Below are 16,845 nucleotides of genomic sequence, written 5' to 3'. Positions count from 1 at the left end.
ACATGCACAGACTCAGTCCCTGCGAGAAAAAATCCGATCCATGTACATGTCATGTACATGTACATGTACATGTACATGTACATGGGACCGTAATAGTTAGGAGGTAATTATTGAAGTGAAAATTGTAAACAGGCTCATCAGTAGTCACAATGCAACAGTCGAGATTAGGCACTGGCGGATTATGCCCGCGAAATCATGGCATTTTGTTTTCATGGATTCTCGCATTATGCTCGCAAAATCCTCTTATTATGCTCTGGCACGCGGGGATACATATTCACTTTGTTGTGCTTATGGAGCCTCAAAGTTCGGAAAATTGTGCCTTTTTCGTACTTGCAAGCGGCCATAATACAACAAAATACATGAGTATCCCCATACCAAGGTGTCCATGCATACTAGAGATCAATCTGGAAAAGAGAAAACATTGCTTCTTCTATTCATTAGCTGACTTCTTTTGCTTTGAAGGATTTTTTCCTTACCTTTGAAAACTGTCATGTTCAACTGTCTTCGTAATCATACTCGTCCAACCGATGTCACCCTAACCGTGCGAATTCTCATAATAAGCTCATCTCTCCCGTAGCTCCAGCTCTCCTTCCATCATTGCTGAACATCAACTATACCTCAATTTGTTGAATTATTAGAGCAATACCCATAGCATGCACAGTCATAGCTGCTAAGATCCAGACGTCATGACTTCGTAACAAGCATAGTGTACATGTACGCGGAGTTTTGCGGACTACCCATCACTATCTCGTCCGCCCCGGGATACCTGATAAAGGCTGATTCACTCGCATCTTCTGCTACATGTACTGTATCACGGTGAGAAAGAACTTTGAGAAGACGAGTTCGAGCACACAAATGTATTTCCTTGATTTCTACCCTGCTTTTCATTGAAAACACTATCTGCATGACCTCCAAACCCTTTGCCATGCAGACCACCAGCACTGATCAGGTGCATTGTAAAAAAATGTGTAGCTTACATACTAGAACTGTGATACAATCATGCAGTTATGCTCCTACCTCCGAAAGGATGCCAAACTATGCTCCAAATTTTCAACCACCAAATTATGCCAATAATTATGCCGGCATAATCCGCCGGTGCCTACCTCTGGGTCTGCAGCGTCGGCCAGTTCGCTTCGTCGTTCATTCCCGGTCACGTCACTATGGGACAAGTACAGTCAGCCGCAGTATCTTTATTTTTGTGGCACATGCAGTAACTAATACTTACTTACTTTTCTGGTGTTAGACTGACTGCTGTTTTTTGCGCCCCCTTTTCACACGTGCTACATGTTTCTGTCCCAGCCATGAGCGCGTGTCTTTATCACCAGACCTTGTTATCGCTTTTGTCACTTAGGGTATGCCACGTTTCTAGGCAGAATGAGCGCAATTGCGCCAATTTAGCCCTATAAAGATCAGTCTATTCATATTATTCTTTAATCAACATCATATGCCTACACTGGTGAGCTCAGGAGGATCGATACAGCTGTCTGGAGGGACACTGTCAATATCAATCTATATACCGGAATTGTCCTCGCTGTGGTGATGGTGATGTGAGTGCAGAGTTTGGATCGGCCAAGAGCGCAATGTGGCGGCGTGGTGTATTGGATTCCAAAATGGCCGGGTCGTCGCTACTTCTTCTCAAATGCCCTAAACAAATGGCGCTAAACACCGGAAATGTCAATCCCGATCTCCTCATGATCCTCCATCATAACATGCTAGTGTTGCTACCACTACTCGAGATACGATTCAAACGTTTTCTTGTGGTGTTCATCAGGAATCAATAACCACAATGGGATCCATTTGAAAATGGAATCAGAATTATATCAGTAGCCAAGTCAGAGAGAAACCATGCATGTACATGTACATGTACATGTACATGTACATGTACATATAGCTCCAACAAATACCCGAATAGCGCTACAAGCAGCGGTGAAAAATTACACATTGTAGGAAAAAGGAGGTTAAAACGAGGAAAACGTTTGAATCGTATCTCGAGTCGGGTCCGGCGGATTCTGCCGGCAGAAAAATTGGCAGAATGCGGTAATTTTTCTGGTAAGTTTCATGCATGTTTGGTATGTGGATAAAGAAATGGAGCAGAATTCGAGGAGTTGCCTGCCATAAGGTTTGTATGGTTCTGCCAAATTCACTGCTTTTCGAGCAGAATCTGCCACCTTTTCGAGCAGAATCCGCCGGTCCCTAATTTCTCGACTGCTACATGTACATGTACATGTATATAATGTGACTGCTGATGAGCGCGTTTACAACCTTCATTAGAGAGGTTAAGTTTCACGTAAAAGTCTTACGTCCGTGAACTTTTACGTCAAAAAGTGAAAAAACTCACGTAAAATTTGACGTGTTTTACGTGAGTTGACTGTCCCGCACGTAAGTTCATGACGTGAGTTTTTGGAAGTTTCGCTTGGTTATTCCGACCGAATTTGTGTGAGTTTCCAGAATTTTATCGAGTTTGTTGAAAGATTTGATATTTGCGCGAACTAAACCCGAATCCTGCCAGGCAAAATTTCACGTCACGTAGCACGTGTAACTTAACCTCTAAAAATTACACGTAACGTGAGATTTGCACCGCGTTTTGAAAAAGGGCAAACAACGTGTAACTTAACCTCTCTATTTAAATTAAATTCTACCGTTTTTTGTCTCCTCGCCAATAATTTTCAAAATACGGCATGTACATGTACAATGTCATGTACTACAACATAATACTATTAATAGCACCAGGGCACAGGGATTTTAAGCGCCGTGAGTATGAGCAGAGAGTTGTCAATGTAGAACGTGGTTCTTTTACCCCTCTAGTGTTCGGTACTCATGATGGTTGTAGTCTGTTGTGCACTTTTTTTTTAAACGTCTTTGTCGCTTACAATGTGAGTCTTCTGGTAGCGAATACTCTGTTGTCATGAGTCTGCTACGTGCCCGTCTCTCTTTCTCCTTACTGAGATCCAGTAGTCTTTGTATCCGTTGTGCTCATTCTCGTCGGGGTTTCCCCGTCCAACGTTTTGTGGATAGTTCCGTCGTTGTGGCTGAGTCTCTGCTTGTTACGTAATTTTCTGATCTTCTATACTGTGTTTATTTGTTTATCAAGTTTTTTGCTTTTGATTTTTCTTGATGAAGTTATTTGTGTTCTTATTAAGTTAATTAGTACAGTGTTTTTTGTTGTTTTTTGTTATTGTTTTTCTCCTTTTGAATTGAGTTTATTGAGACAGGGCCGTTTCTTTCGCCCACACTGCCATACTGTACTGCATGCGAATCCCAGTGTAGGCAGCACCTGAGGCAGAGAAGCGTGAATTTACCCATTGGCATTGCTACATGATTGTGTTGGTTGGCATCGCCCAAGGACGGCAACCTGATATGGAGCATATAAATCAAGACGCCAAGATCCAGGTTGGGGTAGGGGAAGTCCCAACGCACGGTCTAGGCAGTAGGGACGTTTCGCACCACGCGTACGGATACGAAACGAATGCTGATTTGTCACCTGGGTTCGAGGATTCGTCAGAGTCGCCGCGGAGAGCTCGTTTTCACGAATGGAAGCCTCTTCATTCGTGGCACGCTCCGAATCCGTCAGGTACACATTTTTTTGCAAGGTACACATGTTTTGCCAGGTACACATTTCTTCCCTTGATTCCATGATCCATGCACGTGTGCGCGAACACACCCGTACGCCAAGCTACCGGCCGTATTCGTAGTTGCCATGCACATTTGCATTACGACTTGCGAAACCTGAATTCTGTTTTCAACGAAACGATTACGAGCCGAATCAAACTTTCGTTTCGCATTCGATTCGTAGCAAATGCGAAAGGTCCCTATTCCCAGATTTAATTACCTCAGACCTCGTGCTGGTTCTCGTGTGAGGCAAGGCATGCGAACTGACACCTTCTAAACCGGTTGAAGGCGGTTGGTGACCACAAAATCTTGAGGCTCTCAACCCAGTGCACCTCACAAGGCCTACATACATGTACATGTATGTGCACGTCGAAGTACATGTACAATTTGTGCCGTTTGTGCCGTACCTCTGAGCTGCACTGACGAGACCATTTGGCGTAGATAACAGAGTCGAAACAGCTAATTGTCCGGCGAATGAGTGCATGACTGGATGTGCATGGCAATGCTTGGCCGATGAAGATCGAGTGTGGCACGATTATGGCATGGTGGATGATCATGCACCAGGCAAAGTCTCAGTCAGTCTGAATGACAAACAGTGTACCACGAAACTACACCGTACATGTACATGTACTTCAAGATCAAGAGAGGTACGTGTACATGATATGTACCCGATGCTGTAGACAGCAAGCTGTTTCGACTATAAAGGTCTCATCATAATAAATGTACATAATACATAACTGTACCATTCTCATGTAGTTTCCTACATACAGACCACCAGTGACCACCAACAGAGATCGTTGCTATCAGTGAGGCCATTCACTTTCAACTCCACTGATGGGATCTGCAACAAGAATACTTTTAGTAGTCGATACAATTGACTAGAAGAGCTTTAGTGCCTGTAATTCCCGTACTATACGGTCCCTTTGTTCTGGCGACATAACTGTCTGGGTGCATCACAGGTAATACATACATGTACATGTACACGGGCACTAGTATAAGAGAAGACATAGCAGGTGTAATTGGGACCCACAATTTGAGAAAATGGTTTCACTGTTCTACACAACAGGAGGAGAAAATCTACCACATTTTGCTACACGGTCCGGGAGGCAACTATTAGCAACAATTACATGAAAAAAAGGAAATTATCGTGTCCGTTCCCGAAGGGAACTCACGACGGCCGCTAACACCCGATAAACCCACAATTACATGAACATTGCTACATATTATGCGGATACTCTCTGAAGAATATCCCCTTGCCCAGCCACAAGGAGTACACACTCTCCTGGCATATATACCGGCATGGTCGGCACCCGATCTTCATGTTGCCTGATGATTGCGTAAGCATGAAACTTAAAGTAGCAGCAAACAAGCCTTGATTGTCCTTGTTGTTCTGTTGTGTATTACGCTCTGCCTTTGTGGTGTTGAGCACTGTCAAGCACTCTGGGTACATCCTTCGGTGCATACATGTATGTATGTATGTATGTATGTATGTATGTATGTATGTATGTATGTAAGTAAGTACATGTATGTACATGGATGTATGTCTGTATGTATGTATAACGCAAACAGCAAAGGCACTACCCCACGCAAGAGTGCTCAACTGCTACAAGAGCAGGAGCGAAATACTCAATCAATCAGATTGAGTATGTATGTACATGTATGTACTCAATCTGCGGATGTATGTATGTATGTATGTATGACAGAAGTTTAATTTTAATTTATTAATTTAAAAGTAGGACGGAGGCAGAAAATATTACAAAAAAATGTATTATCTACGCATGTATCTACGCAAGAGTCACCACCAGCCAATTAGCACATGTGTCAAAGTATTGAACGTTTTCGTTCCCTTCTTGTACATACGTAAGTTAGACCCTGAGCTTTGTGTTCAGAAGGAGAATGTGTTGTCTTTGCAGTTGTTTGGCACTGTTCGTCGTGAAGGTGCGAAATAGATCTCTTGATATTTCTCTCTTTTTCTTGTCACTACGTTTTTGTCACTTATTGGATTTGCATGCTGTTTTTTTTTTGATTCTTCACATCTATTTTTTCGTGTCACTTCTACACATAATTGGAGTGATATGTTTCTGAACTTCTTTTCCTTATAGTTGTAGTCTTTTAGCTTATTTCCATCATTCCCTGTAGTATTTTGACAAGAAGGGAACGAAAACGTTCAATACTTTGACACATGTCCTAATTGGCTGGTGGTGACTCTTGCGTAGATGCATGCGTAGATAATACATTTTTTATTAATTTTATTTATTAATTTTATTTATTTATAATGTATTTATGTACATGTATGTATGTATGTACATGTATGTAGTTGTGCTGGGATGCATGAACAGCTAGCGTTGTGATTGGGAAAAGCAATGTCAGATCATGGTGCAACACACATGCAGGTTAACATACATCATTCATTCAAACAGAAGCATGTGGCCAGGACACATCTCCACAGAAATGAAATCGTGCCTCGTGTCAAGAGTGACGGAACGGCATGGTTATCCACAAGGGCACTTATCGTATTCCCAAAACTGCTCCGCCAAAATCTTAGTGCACATGGAAACTACAATTGACGATTAGCATGAGCTTGCACTCCCTGGCAAGAACATGCGCGAGTGCGCGCACACACACTTCAAACACAAAAACAACAATTGCTGCACTTCCAGCCTCAGCATGTCCCCCCCCCCTTCCACACACACATGTACATACACATCCACGCAATTTCACGACCGTGAAGCGCTTGACTTAAACTCGTGAGAGAAAATCAGAGATACAAATATATAAGCACCACAAAACGTATCATCAGAATGTGAGTGCTAGCAAAACATCAGAGATAGGAATGCAAAATTTACACATTATGGACTGCCACCGGAGGGTTAGCATCGAAGAGATTAAAATCTAAACTTGCAATGCACGTACCGGAATTTTCGAAAACTTAACTGTGTGTGCACACCTTGGGCTTAAGGCCCAGCAGCCCGAAAAATTATGTTAGAAAAATGATAAAGGAAATGGACTCGGATGGAGAGCAAAAGGATAAATGTACAGAAAAGAAAGGGGTCAAGGAACTATAAGTAACCCGTGGTGTTAGTGGGAATTATATTGCCGCTTGTTGTTCCTTGGTCCTTTTATTTCCTATTGTATGGAAAGTTTGTGTTGATACCAATCTACGCTTTCTCTGAAAGATTCCTCACTGGAGATGATATCTCCGGAGGACAAAGAAAGGGTATAGCAAGAGATATTGTAGCTGGTTTGATCAGACAATAAGGAGTACCTTCATGAAAATCGTCAAGGTATCGTAGAGAACGGTGTGTCAAAAGACTCTGACCGGGGCCAACTGAAAACGTGAGACTACAGTCAAGACTGACTGGAAGTTTTCCAGTGACTATGGAAGTATGAGCTCAACACGCCTATCCTTCCTCTAGGAGGAAGAGATTAGGCTTAAATGACCAGATTGCGCAAGTACAGCATGAGACACTCACATATTGAGTGATCACTTTGACTGGGAACTTGGGCAAATATTTATCAAGCTGGGTCTGTAAAGATGTCCGACGAAAGGAAATGAAAGGATGAAATATAAAAACGCATCCAAATGAATGACCTTCAGGGTTGACGTCAGTGTATTTGACGCCCCTGTTCCTCTTTCACAGCTACACCCATGCCCCAAAGGAATCAATGCCTTGCGTACCGCTTCAGCAGCATTGGGGGGGGGGGGGGGGGGGATCATGGGAGTAGACTAGACCTTTTCACCTTTTTATATACATATTATCTATGATTTGGGTCAGAAACTATACTTCAATCCGAATGAACTGGTATGGTTTCAATGTACCTTTAAAGAACATACATGTATAGAAGCAAGTTAATGCCATATTTACCTTGGTGTCTGAATGGTAGCTTGGAAGTGCTGCCTATTCATAATGCACTTGCTATCTCCATGGTGTGGACAATCCATGACACCAACAGCTCTCTATGTATATGCACCAATCCTGAAAGAGCACGCAATGAGTTCATACCATGGTTGCAGGGTGTAGCATGCTAACTGGTTTCTGCCGCATCGTCGTCACCTTCACTAACGTTATGATGAATCGATGGGATGTGTGCTGAATCATCTTGCCTGGCGGTCAGTTTGGGTGAATACTTGTTTTCCGAATCACGCACTGACGCAATGGTGATGAACACCAAAGAAATCATCCACCTGGGTAGAAATGGAACGCGAGTCAGCACCCAGAAATATAGTGGTAGGACAGTGACGATGGATCCGTATGTGGCAATATCTGAAAGCAGGCTTAGCAGAAGGGTTCGGGTTAGGAGTGACGGGATCTCATAGGCCTTGAACTTTCCAGCTGCAATCTCTCGACACAGACACACGAAGAATGGTATCAACGTGTATGGCCCCGTTAGCATAATATTTCGAATCAACACTGCTGGTAGGCTCTTGATAGATGGCACCTCCCAATGTACATACGTACGCTTGTGGGAGTCAGTGCCTTCTTCTTTTGGCAATGGTAGTATTTCACCCTCTGAATCCTCTTCAAAGAAGCTACGGATGATCCATTGAGCCATGTGATATGATATCTCGCTTTTCCGTGCGTCGTGAGCGATGATTTCTTCAGGACAGACATACACGGTGAATGGACGCTTAGCCTCTTCACTGATTAGCAACTTGTCTGCCATGACTACTGCTTTGGTTCTGTTCTGGAACTCATAGTTCGCGTTCTTCAGGGTGTTAACGATGCGGATCCGGTGATCGCCGACATAGCTCAGCAGATGGCTTATCAGAGCTCTTGCGGTGCGGTCTCCGACCCACACAGTCAGACGAGCCAGTCTATCCTCAATATAAGCAAGGCTGATGGCATAATCATGGGAGGAATCCAAATACGGCTTCAGTAAGGCCCTATGCTGTCGGTAGATAAACTCAGACAAGCCCTGATTGTTTTGCTTCTCTTGGTGCAGGTTCACAGTAAGGCGAGCAATCACTCGTTCTTTGGCAGCCAGTTGCCCACTCAGAGTTTGTTTGGCTTCCACATGCCGGCTTTTCGCTTTCATGCATGATTCTTTGGCGTCGTCCTTCTTCTTGATCAAGCCTTTAGCCGCTGTTAGCTTTTGGTGATATAGCGGAAACAAATGCATATGCTTCTGTATCCATGCCCTGCTCTGTAGAGCTTGGATCCTTGAATAGTGCAGATTGCCTATACAGCTTACAAAGTGTGTAGTGGCCTCACTCCGCTGGGCTGCGCATTCAGTCAACGACGTGTTGAGGGTAGTCATCTGCGCTCTTACTTCGCACAGCTGACATTTCTCACTGCCCGCTGCTGACTGCTGCATAGCATGCGTTGTCTGTGAGTAGCACTGCTTCAGGTCAGCTTGCAGCCCCTTATTCTCCTGATGGTTCTCAGCCGCTCGTTCCTTCCAGATGTCTCGCTCAATCTTCAGGGCTTTGTTGTCACTCAGCAAAACCTGGGAGTCATTCTTGCAATGGGCTACTGAATCAAACAGCCTCTTGTTCTGTGCCTGTTGGTCATCAAGTCGATCTTTGAAGATGTCTCCCTTCAGCGTAAGTCGCAGGTTATCATCTCTCAGTTGGAGATTCTCATTTCTAAGATACCACGCGCAACCCGTCACCAGCATGATAATGAACAAGTGAAGACCTGCAGCCGTTGAGGGAAGGGCAGGTGTTTTCAGATAAAACCAATCCAGAATTCTGTGCATTACTCCAATCTGCTTTACACCCTTGTGTCGGCCAGGTGGGCTTGAAGCATCATCCCGAGGTGTGTTAAGGTCTGGCGTGCTACGCTCGGGGTACGACATTGACAACTTGTTGTGCCCATCAGGACGATGATCCAATGGAGCATACGGACTTGGGCTATCTGAACATCTCTCTGGCTGTGTGGATGCCGTTTCCTGGACAGCTGCCGTTCCCCCATCGTCTTCACCAAGCTCCTGTAAACAATAAACATGAACAATGTAACACAGACATTGTGACTGGAATGAAGACTTAGATAGACACTGTAGTAGCTTGGGTCCATGATCCCATACAGCAGTGGTATGTCTATGGCTGGGCGGCCTGGTCCCATCAAAGCTTGGGTGCCCTACTATACTCCCGGGCTTTGCTATTCCAAATGCATTTTCTAATTCTTTAAAAAAAAATATAAGATGCAGAAGTCGGTTTATAAAAATCCATTGCAAGCCTCCAAACGATATCTGGATATACATTGTATGAACTACATGTACCTCCAGCAGATATTATGATGATCGTCCACTGTGCTACAACCCCCTTACAAGTACACAACACAATAAAAATGGTTCATGACTTGAAGTTGTTTGCATACGAGTTGCATGTGCATACATGTACTTCATGGTATAGAAGAGTAATTATTATTTGAAGTGTACACGGATAACTGCGAGACTGGTAAATTTCACACCTGACACCAGTGGCGAAACCATGATAATAACGATTTTTTTACAATGTACATGTACATGTAGTAACTCGCTGTCCACATTGATACATGTAGGTATCATTAGCTGACCAGGACCCACTTTGCCTTTACAACGGCGAGGGTACGACGGACATGCTAGGCAATTTGGAGATTTCCAATATGTTCCCTGTATCGGTTACACTTGCACATGATGCACTCGGAGCTATGAACTAAGATTATCGCCTGTCAGTGATTCAAACACTACTTTGCGCAGGGGAGTCTATTCCACGTGCGATGGTAGCCTATTCAAGCAAATACGAACGCTGCATATTGGTATTACACATGCGAAACCCTTGCTTCGGTCGTGATCGACTAAGGTGACATAAAACTCCATCCTTCCTCATTCCGTAACTCACTTACCAGCATGGCTATCGCCCCTATCGTCCCCTCCCAGCTTCCAAGCCGGAGGCGACAAGCTCCAGTCACGCCTGTGTAGAGCCCTCTTGTGATGGTGTGCCACACACCTAAAAGGAATTCTGGGGTTAACTTTGTAGAGTGTCTTTCCCACACGAGCACATTTCAGGACCGGGCCATCTATCTATGGTTGGCGAGAGTGGAATGGGTCAACTTGATCAAAAACAAAACTAAGGAAAACTGCAGACTGCGCAGCACAGCCTCGCTGTCCGTGCCAGATCAAACGAAGGTTCTGCGATCATTACACATGTCCTAGTAGTAGCTGCTGCGGTCGATCTCTGCAGTGCAGTGTCTAGCGACTTGAACGATGGCACTGCGCTATGACAGTACACGTCGACACTGTACTGATCTTACTTCAAGGCTATGAACTGACACAGGTGAGATTGTGTGGCCTCGCGCTGTCTCTTGTCAGTCTTGACTTGAGTCTTGGAGAAAGCACAGTACTGCATCGACTTGAGTCTTGGAGAAAGCACAGTACCGCATCATGCAGGAGTAGTTCTACTACTACTAGTACTAGTACATGTACAGTACTTGAGTTTGACGTTCCTGATTGAAGTCTCGCATATCTTATCGATCTAGCGCCGTAGCGGTGACTAGTTGGATATGTGCCAGACAACCACTAGCACTCATTCGAAACTGTTTCGACTTTCGATACCTTTTCACCATGTTCATGGTCAGTACATGTACCACATACTAGTACTAGTGACAGTCAATCAGACCTGTGTGGCATGGCGTACAGCCTGTAGCGACTATGGGTAGGGGAAAGCGGGGGAAGTCCCAAGGCATGGTCAAGGCAGTCCCAGATTGCATTACCTCAGATTCTCGCGTGACCAGATCAGGGTTCCACTGCACTGACATGTAGATGTAGATCTACACGTAGAAGTACATGACTGTATGGTTTTTTTGCAAAACCTACAATCTTGTTATCTACGTATCTAATATTGACTGAGTACGAGGTCAATAGGAAATAAAAGCCGAGGTCTTTTACGAGGTTTTTATTTCCTATACTGACCAAGTACGAAGTCAATATTAGATGTATCACGACAAACAGTCCGTATTTCAAATTCCAGAACGATAACCTCATGAATCCCGGTTTTATGATTGCACAACCGTTGCACCACCACCTACTCGTGCAGTGACAATGCTGCACTAGGCACCGTTAAACTGCGCAACCCCTAAGCAGTCAAATATAAGCAGTCAATATAGCCCTAAGGAGTGAAATATGCAGGAATATTTGACTGCTTAGGTATGGCAAAAATCTATGTGGGTCAATACTAAGGGAGTGATAAATGTATGTACAGGCTACACCTGTTGAACTGGAGAATGAAGTCGGAAGCGCGCCTATGCTGCGTGACCGGAATGGCCTGCGAACTACAGTACTAGTGCTGAGACGTTCGCCTTTATTAATTTTTGGAAAACAAACTGCGTGATGCAGTCGAAAAGCGCTCACAGAAAGCAAACGCACATCTGATCCCGCAATAGGAAAATCAGCAATGCCTGGACATGTTTCGTAAGGTGTAAGGACTTTTAGGTGTGTGTTTGTGGTCACATGACTTCGCCAGTTACATGTACCATGTATATGGACTAGACAGTCATCTCAGTGTGGAATGCACACCTCACAAGTGAGTCAGGGTAGAGGGGGTTAGTCTCTCAACCTACATCGTATCTGGCGTGCAATGGCCCATAAGTTATAAACCTGCATCCTTTTTATCCTCATTCTCAGCTGTGAGTACCCAGTTGATGGCGGGTACCGGGTGTCGGCGCAGTTCACCACGCACATACATGTATATTCTACTCGAAAAGCAGTGATATTGGCAGAATTATGCAAACCTTATCCTTGAATTATACTGCATTCTCAACCAACTTACCAAACAAGCATGAAACATACCAAAAAGGTACCAACTTCTGCACAATTTCCTGCCCGCACTATCCGCTATGAGCTATCATCAGGTGGAGTCACCCTATACTGTACAGTATCAAGATCAACTATCTCTTATTGGCGATGGTGCCATCGTGAGAATAAAGAATTCAAACTAAACAAGGATTATAAGACGATTGGAATACAATGACTGCATAAAACTAATGGGAAATGGGGAAATCGATTGAAAGATATGGATAAAGTATTTGAAGATGTATGTATTACTGGGCATTTTCTCCTGCTCTCACTGAGCGGAGTTGAAAGCGCTGAAGATAGCGGCGGTTGGCGCGAATGCGAAAATAATGCGCTGTCTGCCAAAAGTTGCATGCCCTGTTCGCTTCATAGACATTTGGCATTTTCAGCAATCGACAGGCATACTTGGCTTTATGGCTTTTGGACCTACTACCAAAGTATAAGAGGATTACTAGTTGAGCTATGAAGAAAAATTCTCCCATCAGTTTCAGCAAAACGCTAGCATATATTGGAAATATGGAAACGATAAATGCAATCACAAACACCGTCCAGAGGAAGTTAAGACGAAATGATGTTGAGTTTATGATATATCCTTCAGATGTTTTGACATTCACCTGGCCTTGGTAAATCACAATGTCCCACAACATACACGTGATAATCGCAAATGCAAAAAAACACATGTGGTAGAGCAATGAGATGATAAACCCAATCCATGGGAATCGTCCATCCTCAAACGGGTCCTGCCAAAAGCGATCCACCAGGCGAGAAATGAACAATAGAAACGAAGACAGATGACTTCTGCCTACCGGTATTTTGCAAATGTCGTATGTACGGCTAACATCCTCATACTGTAGTAAAGAGATGAAGTGTTGAGGAATATCGTGGCCCAAAGGAAGCTTGGACGCCCACACCTTTACGGCTGACTCTTCTGGAAACTGGTAGTTTCGACTTTTCAAGAAACGCACAGCTTGGTCTTTACATCTCTCCAAAACAATCAGCTGCGCAATTAGCTTACTGCTAGCTTCTGTCCCGCGACGAATCAAATCAAGAGACTCATTACTCCATTCGTGAAGGACGGCTATGTTGGTAGCATACGCGTGTGCTATCTCCATGAATTCTTGATCGATTCTATTTCGATCTTCCGTCCAGTTTGCATTTCTTCTCTCTATAGACCTCCTCAGATGCTGGTTTTCGTTTTCGAGGCGTTTGCACTCACTCCGTGATTCCGACAGGTAGGCGTGTTGCACTGCAATCACAAGCAATAGCAGTGATGCCATGAGCATAGCTATCGTACCAACCCTGCGTGATGTCATCCATCCCATGTACATATAGGCAGATGAAGGTGAAGCCTCCTCTCTGCCGACACGCGGAATTTCCGTGCTAGCCTGCGGCCGGTCGGAGCTAGTAGTAGGAGCGGAATAAGCACCATTCGCAGGTACAGGAGTGGGAGCAGACGCACGGTCCGTACATTTCTCAGCTTGTATGGGGGCTCGCTTCGATTTGGAAGACCTCTCCATTACTATATCCTGTGCTGATCCTGGGCAGAGAGAGACAGGAGAATCTGGGTTGAACTGGAGATACATATAAAAGGCTCGAACAAGCCGTAAACTAGAACACTAAGAAAGAGCACCCACTTCAGGGTCGTCAACACCGACCGTGATTTTGAAAACGTTCAACAAGAAAACGTTTGTGTCTTCTCCTCAGGGCACGTACAGGCAAAGGTCATGTTGAGTAAGCTGAAGTGTGTGCTCTTTCCAAGTGTTCTAGCATTTCAGTCTGTGATGAAATTCAAAAACTAAAACTATATGTACCTACTCGCTGTGGTCATCTCACTAACTTAATTGCATAATCCTTTCAAGCTTGAAAACCCCCAAGTAAGCAAGTGCACGTATCCTTGACCTTTGACCTTTGACGCCCATCTACAGTGGAGATGATAGGCTACTGAGTTGGGCAGTACTTGAGGTGACGCTTCAAATCTCCACTTCTCCTAAACGTTCTGCCGCACGCGCAGTGGAAGTCCTTCGGTGCTGGGAGAGGAAGACGATATTGATGTACCCGCTTGCGCCATTCCGGGCGATCCTGCGCGAGATTGTACCACTCGGACTCCGGAATATCAATCGTGTCTCGCCAGCGCTTCTTTGGTCCATGTCGTGGTCTGGTTGCCTAGAGCTGCCCAACCAACACTTGTTGAGGAATTCGGGCCGCGTCCATACGGGCAACATGACCCAGCCAACGCAGACGGCACTCACGTAGGAGAGTGCCGATGTCCTCAGGAAGACACGCTGCCATGCACATACACACGTACACGTAGCTACATGTACGTAGAATTACTTCACAAGACGCACATACACGACTGCACACATACAATCATGTAGACTCGTGCACACTGGTTACACAACAAGTAGAGGTCTCCACGTCGACTCCTTGATCGTTCGTTCACAATGCAATCCTGAACACGTCATTCCTATTGTTATGAGATCCCAATCCGCTCAAGGCCCGGCATGGAATACATTCTCTGTTGACCAGTATCTGGGGCAGGGATACCCGATTATTTCATTCATTGATACGAGGATGTGTCAGCACTACTATTTGCGCTGTGAATGGCTAGCGGAAGTGAACAATTTTTAAATTAGGAGGCAATCTGAACAGGGATTAGGAGTTGGCTTGCTGTTTGTTGCAGTATAATGTAGTCCGTGTGAAAAATACTAAGAAAGTTTTTGACATCACGCAACTGCGTAATGTCTGAAATACACGTACATGTACAAACGGAAGTTTACTATGCACGATTCCAATGGGAAAGGTTTCGCACACTTATACACCTTATACCGTGAACCATGGCATCACATCCTTACCAGGTACTGTAATGTAAAACGTGCGCGAGGGGAGAGAGGAACCGCTGCACCTTTCTGGCGGATGTGAGCAGGTTATGGTTGTATCGCGGCAGACGATAGGACCGCGCGACTCTGGCGCGTGGCACACTGGGAGCTTCTTATTCCCCAGTGGAGGTTCGAGTACGTTTCAAATACGTCTAGGATAGCCAGCTACTTGCATTGTGTCGCACAATTGTCTAGAGTTACAAATACAAACTGTCCTGGATCAATTCTCTCTCTGTGACTACGCCCGATGCTACCTGTACTTTGGTGCTGACTTCGGCTTACCTCGGCTTGCACACAATAAGGCCCTACATGTACATTGTATTTAGTCATAATGTACATGTAGATAGGGTGCACCACGACACAGACATCTCCTTGGCATATAGGCAGAAAGGTTCCACTGGCACTTATCAAAGTATTGGCAACGGTCCAAATCCTACACCTGCTACGCCACGAAGCCATACAAAAGATGGAGTACCGGTACTTTACGACATCCTCAGTAGCAGGGCTTTCTTGTTGACGGGCTCGTAATCTCTACTGTGCTCGTAATCCGGTCAGTTAGGCGCATGACATTTCATCACGAGACACTTCGAGGTGGTCAATTCATCGAATGACATTTCACAACTGTGCTGCTTCGCAGCTTCATTTTTTAGCCGAATAACACATTCGGCGAGTACATTTCGACGAAGTTATATTCTCACCGCCAACCCTGTCGCCGAATTCACTGAAAAACTGTAAGCTTTGGGTACGAGATCCTTCATCTTGGTGACTCAATCATGGACACTTATCCCAATTTTATTGGCCTACCTTTTCGAGGCAAACCCAAACTAGTCAAGGATGCGCCTGCCTACGTGCGAGACAAGAGAAGTCACGAGACTGTTTACTGGAGCTGCGAAAGAGAGACGAGCTGTCCTGCAGAGGCCGCATGCACACAAAAAAAGCCGCGACGAGTCATGACTCTTCCCACCAGATCGTCCCAGGGTCACTGGGAAAAAGGTGAGCTGTGGTGAGCTTACCTACCGTATTCCATAGCTCTGAAGCGAATAGAGCAAAGTGCCCGAAATGCAACCAACAATGTTCCCACATCAGCTAACTTGGTTGCACTGGTGATACTGGACATGTACATGAAATCGCACGGCGGGGAGGCATTCCTAATGTTTCAAGGTATTTTCGATATTCTGAAGGCCAGTATAGCATTTTCACTGTGGAATCGACTCAGCGTCCAAAATACTACAACATATGGGCCAATCGCGGTCATCCATGCTTTTATAAGAACGAAATGGCGCTTTTAGTGACATTTTGCATACAAATCCCCATCTAGTAGGGCGCAGTCACCCAGTTTCGGTGGAAGTCCGCAAGTTCGATTGGGATTCAAGTAGGAAGGGAGCGTCTCAGCTTCCTCGGACCACGACCATTCGACTCAGCACCCCGAAGACTACAACTGGTGAAATTTTAATTTTTGCCTTAACTTCCCCTTTAACACCTACATGTACCTACATGTACATTGTACATACACACACTCACGCACACACGTAAACACTCATGCCAGTACATTGTATAAGCACACGTGATTGCCCAAAACGGATTGGTT

The 16,845-nt window shown here is 44.8% G+C and overlaps 2 protein-coding genes across 2 annotated transcripts; both read right to left on the bottom strand.

Moving 5' to 3' along the window:
• Positions 1-6,343: 6,343 nt before the first annotated feature.
• Positions 6,344-10,628, bottom strand: LOC135818380 (uncharacterized). The gene is made up of 2 exons (XM_065331740.1): positions 10,437-10,628; positions 6,344-9,540 (listed from the first exon to the last, which is right to left on the bottom strand). Exons 1-2 carry the CDS (start codon positions 10,440-10,442, stop codon positions 7,636-7,638), a joined length of 1,911 nt encoding a protein of 636 aa, XP_065187812.1. The 5' UTR covers positions 10,443-10,628; the 3' UTR covers positions 6,344-7,635.
• Positions 10,629-12,466: 1,838 nt separating this feature from the next.
• Positions 12,467-15,510, bottom strand: LOC135816727 (uncharacterized). Its single transcript, XM_065329848.1, has 2 exons — positions 15,234-15,510; positions 12,467-13,918 (listed from the first exon to the last, which is right to left on the bottom strand). The coding sequence occupies exon 2, from the start codon at positions 13,896-13,898 to the stop codon at positions 12,630-12,632; it is 1,269 nt and encodes a 422-aa protein (XP_065185920.1). The 5' UTR covers positions 13,899-13,918; positions 15,234-15,510; the 3' UTR covers positions 12,467-12,629.
• Between the last annotated feature and the right edge of the window lie 1,335 nt (positions 15,511-16,845).

Source organism: Sycon ciliatum, chromosome 5 (assembly GCF_964019385.1).
Source record: "Sycon ciliatum chromosome 5, ocSycCili1.1, whole genome shotgun sequence".
Taxonomy (NCBI): Eukaryota; Metazoa; Porifera; class Calcarea; order Leucosolenida; family Sycettidae; genus Sycon; species Sycon ciliatum.
This window is presented reverse-complemented; position numbering and strand designations above follow the sequence as displayed.

Bases quoted from the DNA above. Each gene is read 5' to 3' on its own strand.
- LOC135816727 (XM_065329848.1), bottom strand. From the start codon at position 13,898: ATGGAGAGGTCTTCCAAATCGAAGCGAGCCCCCATACAAGCTGAGAAA.